This window comes from Nicotiana attenuata, chromosome 1 (assembly GCF_001879085.1).
Source record: "Nicotiana attenuata strain UT chromosome 1, NIATTr2, whole genome shotgun sequence".
NCBI classification, from domain to species: Eukaryota; Viridiplantae; Streptophyta; class Magnoliopsida; order Solanales; family Solanaceae; genus Nicotiana; species Nicotiana attenuata.
In genome coordinates, this window is record NC_031989.1 from 44,816,544 (window position 1) to 44,824,860 (window position 8,317).

General features: G+C 39.5%; 1 protein-coding gene across 1 annotated transcript; it reads left to right on the top strand.

The window, feature by feature from the left end:
* LOC109225714 (acidic endochitinase Q) lies at nt 3,442-5,076 on the top strand. The gene is made up of 3 exons (XM_019390483.1): nt 3,442-3,759; nt 4,137-4,239; nt 4,455-5,076. The coding sequence occupies exons 1-3, from the start codon at nt 3,477-3,479 to the stop codon at nt 4,828-4,830; spliced, it is 762 nt and encodes a 253-aa protein (XP_019246028.1). The 5' UTR covers nt 3,442-3,476; the 3' UTR covers nt 4,831-5,076.

Sequence of the window (8,317 nt, forward strand, 5' to 3'; positions counted from 1 at the left end):
ATTTCTGTTCAACCCATTTTGGAAAGCTGCCACCGCCATCCCTTCTGATATATTTGGCAAGCTCATTCTTACTCTGTTGAACCGAGCGAGGAAATCCCTGATTCCCTCACCAGGCGACTGCCTAACAACAAATATACATTCACCCAGGCCTCTGCCTTCTTAGCCCCGGCGTGGGCAGTGACGAACTTGTCGGCCATTTCCTCGAACGTTGTTATTGAACGTGCTGGTAATTGTGAGTACCATGTTAAGGCTCCCCCTGTTAAGGTTTCACCGAACTTTTTTAGCAACACTGATGGTACCTGCTCTTTTGAGAGGTCGTTGCCTTTTACTGCTGTGACGTAATGAATGATGTGATCTTCGGAGGTCTGTTGTGCCGTCGTATATCTTCAAATATGGTGGCATTTTGAAGGTCTTGGGTATGGCATGTGGGGTCCTCCTCGCTGTATGGTTGTTCGACGAACCGACCGACGTCCTGTTTTGGTAGCAGTTTCGGGGCGCCCGATATCTTATCAACCCTTTCTTGGTGTTCCCTCATCTGGTCGCGGAGCGCTTTATTCTCGTTCTCCATTTCTTCCATTTTCTTTAGAATGGCCGCAAGTGCATCGTTACCTGCATCAACAGCGGTGTGAGTGTTACCTATTGGGGGAGCAGGTTGCTCGTCGGCGGTTACTTTGGTATCTGCTTGTGCGGAGTTTCTATTCGCCCTTTGAACAGGTTTGTCGAGTATGTTTTTTAGAGTATTTGTCAGCCACTCCTCCAATAGTTTTTTCACTGCTGGTGGCACTTCCTCAGTTGTGGACGTGGAGGCTCCTCTTTCGCGTGAAGCGGTTACACTTTCATGGGGGGGGGGGGGGGGAGGTAAGTCACCCCGCGTGGGTGTAGCACTCGGAGTGACATTCTCCTCTCATTCTCTATCACCCTCGTTGATGGTGTTCAAGAGGTTGGTAGTGACGCCCACTACTGCTTTCTGTCTTTCATCTCCTTTTCCTGCCATTGTTAGTTCGTGCTAACGAGAAAAAGATGGTTGTTGTCGTTTTTTTTTTATCTAGAAGAAACTAAAATTTCAACTAGAATCTCCCCATAGACGACGCCAAATTATTTGACCAAAAAGTATTAAGCTTTTTGTTAAACTAATTAATGAGGAAATAGAGGGTGAATCCTAGTTAAATGAAATAGATTCTAGATCTAAACTGGGGTATATCAGTGATATAAGACCGCGTTCAAGAATAATAAATATCAAGTATATGTTTAATGATTGTCAATGAATGTAGTAATAGAAACATGCAATTAAATGTAGATAATGACAATAAATGTAGTAAGAAGGAATTTATCACCCAAATGTTAGGTGACTTGGATGATCCTCCTTCCCGACAACAATGTGGGGTGATAGAAAATAAAGATGGATAAGAAGTCTTTGGATCTTGTGAATGAACAATGTATACTGAACAATGTAGTCAGTGAGCAAGACAAGCTTTTGTATATTCCTTATAGTCAACCCTTTACAACGTGCTCTTACCGAAAAGTGAAGATCCCTTTTTTGTTCTTGATCTCTTCCTATTTATAGGGGATATTCCTGAGAAACCCTAAAAAAGTACAACTGAAAGAATATTCAATGTTCCTTTTTTTCTATTCTAACTTATCCTAACGTTATTTTCGTACATCTTCTGCTCGACCTCGGCACTAAACTTTCTTAAGGCGACTCCTCGCCCTCATGCTGTGGTCGACCACGTCCATTTGCAGTTATTAAGTCTAATCCAAATTTTGACCAGTACAGTTACAAGATAAAATAGTCTAATTTTACCATAACAACGTGTTGGTGAGGGGTAACATGTAAAAGGAGAGTTGTGTCGAGAGTAGCGGTTGTAGTCCTACTAGTACGCCTAAGAAATTTTCCTTTGCAATTCTGGAATTTTTATCTTTAATTTTTTTTTTTGAAGTTCTTTTAGAATATATATCACATTTCTTCGGTAACTTTTCTTGCTTTATTATATCGATGGCGAATAAGATAAAAAATTAAGTTGTTAGAGATATTTTGAGAAAAACTGAAAAGGGAACAAAATCGCATAAAATGGGACAAAGCAGAGTATCTTGTTCTACATTGTAAAGATGCCCAAATGCAAATATTGATCACTGAACATAATTTAATATGAAAAAAAATCAAATATTCATCCTAATCATGAATAGAAAAGCAGTTACATAAAATTCGAAATTTACCAGCATTTGATAGTAAAATTCGGTAATTTCTTTGAAGTGGAGTAGTAGTAAGTGATTGAGGTGGAAAACGGAATCTTCTAACCAAATTAGCAGATGCTTCTCGGAGGAACATCATTTGATTAAATCCTAAATTGAATTAGAGGAACATTGAAATTATGGAGATACGAAGGGTTATTTTTTTTGTTGGGTTTCTTTTGGTATTTGAAATAAAATTTACTAAAACCCTAAACCCTTTGAAGGGCACGGGTTGATTCAAGAGTTTATGTTAGTTTATTAAACTGTAGGTCGCTTGTGTTTTCAGCGAATACTTTATTTATTTATTTACTTTTGTTTAAAAAACTCCAAAAACCTCAACGGCTATTAACACTAGTTTTGTAGCAGCTTTTTAATGGATTAAATTATAGGTCGCGAATTTTGTTTTTTGTCTATATGTCTATACAGGAGTGGAGCTAGCCCTCTGCTTACGGGTTCGGCCGAATCCAGTAGCTTTTGTGCAGATTCCGTATTTGTCTATTAAAATTCATGGAATATGTACAAATTATTATTTTAGAACCCAGTAACTTAAAAGAACTAGAATCTCGAACCCATAAGCTTCAAATTTTGGCTCAAAGTTTGATTGTTTGAGTTGAGTTATCATAAATATTTCAAACACAAAACTTATAGCTGATCCTGGAAATGGCTAACGAGCAAATAGTGGCGAGATTGTGCATAAAGCCAATTCAGTTCGATATAGTTGTGGCCCTTGTAACAGAGCCAAGTTCCCTACTTCACTCACTCAAGGAAGTCACTTTGGCAAAAGAAACTGTGGCGATTATAATCCATCCCACTAGGGGTAAATTAAAAAATTTAAAGTTAAATTATTTCTAAATATTGTGTACTTTAATTCTTTTTAGACGCACTAAATTTCAGTACATCCAATAGAATGCTTCAATATTCCTAGCGTCACATGTATTTCGCTTAGGTTACTGCAGCTGAAAAGATTTTTTTTTATTTATTCCCTTGCTATTTTTCCTTGGAAGAACTCCGGGCGCCTTTCTTCACAGTATCGGCCATTTATGATGAAACACGTATATGGCCCAAACAAGACGCAAACTTGACAACTACGATTGTGGAAAACTGACATAGTAAAAAATTAATCAAAGCCCCATTATTTAACCTTATTATTTGAAAAGTCTCTGCTCACCTTAAATCTGAGTCCTATAAATACCCACACACATAACTAAACGTTCTAACTCAAAAAACATAAGAAAGAACAGAGGAAAATGGAGTTTTCTGGATCACCATTGGCATTGTTTTGTTGTGTGTTTTTCCTGTTCCTAACAGGGAGCTTGGCACAAGGCATTGGTTCTATTGTAACGAGTGACTTGTTCAACGAGATGCTTAAGAATAGGAACGACGGTAGATGTCCTGCTAATGGCTTCTACACTTATGATGCATTCATAGCTGCTGCCAATTCCTTTCCTGGTTTTGGAACTACTGGTGATGATACTGCCCGTAGGAAAGAAATTGCTGCCTTTTTCGGTCAAACTTCACACGAAACTACTGGTAATTTTGCTCATCCCCCAACTTTAATCTCAGCTATACTGCTAATTTGTTTGTTCAGTCTGTGTTGGAGTATATGAAAGTATCTATAGGTGCAATTTAATCCATTCTACCACTTTCCTGGACGGGGTTAATGGGCGATCATTAAGACACATGATCTAGGGCTCTAGGCTAGTGACCTCCATTACACTTTCAGAGGGGCGCCAGCCTAAGGTCAACCCAAGTGGTCGAGCCACGTCATAATTTGGCCGTGGGGGCTTGCGTTCGTGCTACCCCTACCCTAATTAAAATAAACAATTTTCCGAGTTATCTGCCTTATTTTTTTAGGTTACTACTTATTATAGCTGTAATCTATAAGTGAAGCGTTTGTTCTTTTGCAGGTGGTTCCCTGAGTGCAGAACCATTTACAGGAGGATATTGCTTTGTTAGGCAAAATGACCAGAGTGACAGATATTATGGTAGAGGACCCATCCAATTGACGAAGTACGTAAGACAGATGAATATAAATTATACCAATCGTTGAAAATTCACCTTAGATGACTTTTGACAGGGGCAATTGAGAATCTGCCTACTAGTCATTTCTCTATATCTGTTTTAATTTCATTTCGGACAATGAAATACTACTTATTAGATAAGAATATTGAAATGCATATATTTAGTGCCATAATGACTGATTTAGAAACGATAAACTTTTGCAGCCGAAATAACTATGAGAAAGCTGGAACTGCAATTGGACAAGACCTAGTTAACAACCCAGATTTAGTAGCCACAGATGCTACTATATCATTCAAAACAGCTATATGGTTCTGGATGACACCACAAGATAACAAGCCCTCAAGCCACGACGTTATCATCGGGCGATGGACTCCGTCTGCAGCGGATCAGTCGGCGAATCGAGCACCAGGCTACGGTGTAATTACCAACATCATTAACGGTGGAATTGAATGTGGCATAGGTCGGAATGACGCAGTGGATGATCGAATTGGATACTATAGGAGGTATTGTGGTATGTTGAATGTTGCTCCTGGGGAAAACTTGGACTGTTACAATCAAAGGAACTTCGGCCAGGGCTAGGCTTCGTTACATAGAATGCAAATCATGTTATGTATACAAGTTATATCTGTATTAATTAATGAATAAGGGGATTGTGTACCCATTAAGAATTAGGTGAAATATTTCTGTTATTTGTCTTCTAGGAAAGAACCAATAGCTCCTATATATGTGGCGCTTTGAGTGATGAAGCTACTGCATTAATGAAAACGAAATTTCTATCCAGAAATAAAAGTTCCTAGTCCAGTACTATGGAGTGTACCAGATTTATAGCCTGTGTGCCAAGCTTCTAAAATCAGCTTATTTTGAAAAGTATTTTTTTTAAAAGCGCTTTGTTGTGATCGAAAATAACAAGGTGTCATGAGTAACCTAACAAAGCAGACATTGATGACGATAAATCAGACAAAAAAGAAGCATACTATATTAATATGGTATGGTCAAGTGACCTACGTATATGTAACGATCCGACCGGTCGTTTTGAGCTCTAGCGCGTCGTTCAGCGGTTTGAGGCCCTGAGTAGCTTCACTTCAAGTATTATGACTTGCATGCGTGGGAATTGAATTTCGGGAAGTTCAGAGTTGATTTGGAAAGAAAATTCTCATTTCGGAAGCTTTAAGTTGAAAGAATTGACTAAAGTGTGATTTTCGAGAAAAATGACCTTAGAATCGGGATTTGAAGATTCCAACAGATTCGTATGATGATTTTGGAGTTGGGCATATGTCCGGATCGGGTTTTGAATGTCCGAGGAGCGTTTCGGCGCCTATTGTAGAAGTTGGCATTTTGGAAGAATTTCATAAATTCGGGTTGAGGTGTATTTCAATGTTCTCGATGTCTGTTTGAGATTCCGAGTCTGGTAATAGCTCCATATGGTGATTCTGGTATTGGGAGCGCATCCGGAAGTGGATTTGGAGGTCCGTAGGTCATTTCGGGGGTCATTTGGCGAAAGTTAGAAATTTGAAGGTTTTTGAGAAGTTTGACCGGGAGTGGACTTTTCTATAGCGGGGTCGGATTCCGATTCTGGAAGTTGGAGTAGGTCCGTAATGTCGAATGTGACCTGTATGCTAAATTTGAGGTCAATCGGACGTGATTTGATGGGTTTCGGCATCAAAATGTAGAAGTTTGAAGTTCTAAAGTTCATTAAGCTTGAATTGGGGTGCGATTCATGATTTTGATGTTGTTTGATATGATTTGAGGCCTCGAGCAGGTCCGTGTTATGTTATGGGACTGGTTTGTGTGATTGGACGGGGTCCCGGGGGCCTCGGGTGTGTTTCGGAGGTGTCAGGGTTGTGTCGCGCTCTTATTTGATGTTTCGGCGTCATTTCTTTGGGCATAAAGGGCACTATATTGATCAAACGACCTTTGATTTGTGATTGGATTGAATCATTAGATCCGTATCGTTATTACAGAGGCATTGCAATAAGAATCGGCGAATTTCGATATCGTATGAGAGAGTTATGCCCATTTCCATGTCGGGCAAAATTGCTAGTTTCTGGTGCGCGAAGAAGGATTTTTGGGTTGACCAGTCAACGCGAAAAATTGCTCTTCGCGAACGCTAAGGTCTCCCGCGAAGGCGATGAAGAAAAATCGCCTGGAAAGTGTTTTAAACCAAGAACTTTAGTATTTTGGGCATATCTTGAGTTCTAGAGCTCCATTTGAGGTGATTTTCGCGGCGTTGTTCTCGTCTCAACAAGGGGGTAAATATCTGACCTTTATTTTGATGTTTCAACATGATTATTTCTGTTGGTTTCTATTTTTAGCCGTGTTTGGATTGTAAAAATTGGGATTTTGAGCCCCAAAGTTGAAAAATGGTAAATCCTTGATTTGAGGGTCGATTCATGGACGAAACTGGATGAATTTCTGGATATATACCATATGAGTTATGGGTTATATTTATTTTCTATAATTTTTGAAATACGGGCACGTGGGCCCGAGGGTTGACTTTATTGACTTTTCGGGCGGAGTTGGGAGTTGTTATAAATTGATTTATTATGAGTATTAGAGCATATTGTTATTGTTTGCACATTGCTTGACTAGTTTTGGAGCGATGGACACCGTTTTGAGGTGTTAGAGCGATGTTGGAGCCGGTTATGAAACTTCAGAGCGAGGTAAGTCTCCTGTCTAACCCTGTGAGGGGAAAATTACCCCTAGGTGTTGTATATTGATGTGTGCTACTTGTTGTGGGGGCTACGTACGCGCTAGGTGACGAGAGCCCGTGCTTAGCTACATTTATGTTATTGTCCCGGTAGGCTTAGGTTCACATCATGCTATAGCTGTACTATTTCAGCAGTCTCTCGCCTATTAAATTCCTCTATTTTACATTTCTACTTGAGACAGGGCTTGCTACGAGTTCATGATTAGTCACCAATAATTTTACTCCTCTTACATCATGTTTTCGTGATATATATATTTCATTGAAAGGTTTTTGTTAAAGAAATTACAACTCACACGTTTATTCGTGAGTGGGGTCAATGACCCGTAAAAGCTTCTTATTCTAATGGGATCGGGTCGTCCGCCTCGATAGGACTATGTATTTCACATCTTATGGGATCGGGCCGTTCACTTCGGCAGGATTTATGTATGACACTCTCATGGGAGCGGGTTGTTCGCCTCGACAGGTTAATAGATGCATCTATGGTTCGTGTCGTTCGACCCTCGGCGCAGTTTAAATATTTATGTTGGATCGGATCGTATGCCTCGGCATTTACTATATCATATCCTCATGGAATCGTGCGTAATATTTGACAAGAAGCAGTGTATCCATGAGTTTTTCTTGATTTGAATTATGACAATCTATTTGATGAGATCCACCACACCGATATGTCTGCTCCGGTTAAGGAGGGAGTTTCTAATGGGAAGCTTGAGTCCATTATAAAGAGAGGAATTTGTATCATGTATTTTATGCTTGTTTATTGCATTTATTTACTTTGCCTCATGTTTATTTACCCTTTTACTGTACCTGATGTTATTGGACCACTAGTGAGTGTCGATATCGACCCCTCGTCACTACTCCTCCAGGGGTAGGCTAGATACTTACTAGGTACACGTGGATTTACGTACTCATACTACACTTGCTGCATATTTTTGTGCAGGTACATATATATTTAGTGGCCTTGTGAGAGCAGAGGCGTGTATACATGTGTGGGCTTAGGTGATCTGCACTCCATATTGCGACCCGCAGCCAGCAGAGTCTCCTTAGAGTATTTATATTTCTCTTGTCCAATTTGTTTTCCAGACAGATGATGTATTTTATTTTATATCCTTAGTTGATGCTCATGCACTTGTGACACCGGGTTTTGGGGTGATTATGAGTTGTCCTGTACCGAAGTTGTTAAAAATATTACTATTTATTCTGTAAATCTCATCTTTTACTATTTAATTGAAGGAAAATATATTTTCTGAAATATTGAAATGAGAACCAAATTAAGCATTTATTATTGGCTTGCCTGACAGTGGTGTCAGGGGCCATCACGATCTTTAATGAATTTTGAGTTGTGACCTGTGAGAGAATAAA

What these genes read in the sequence shown, in the direction of transcription:
- LOC109225714 (XM_019390483.1), top strand. Translation starts at nt 3,477, where the DNA reads ATGGAGTTTTCTGGATCACCATTGGCATTGTTTTGTTGTGTGTTTTTC. An exon ending in AACTTCACACGAAACTACTG is followed by an intron (nt 3,760 to 4,136) that starts GTAATTTTGCTC and finishes GTTCTTTTGCAG; the next exon opens with GTGGTTCCCTGAGTGCAGAA. An exon ending in GGACCCATCCAATTGACGAA is followed by an intron (nt 4,240 to 4,454) that starts GTACGTAAGACA and finishes AAACTTTTGCAG; the next exon opens with CCGAAATAACTATGAGAAAG.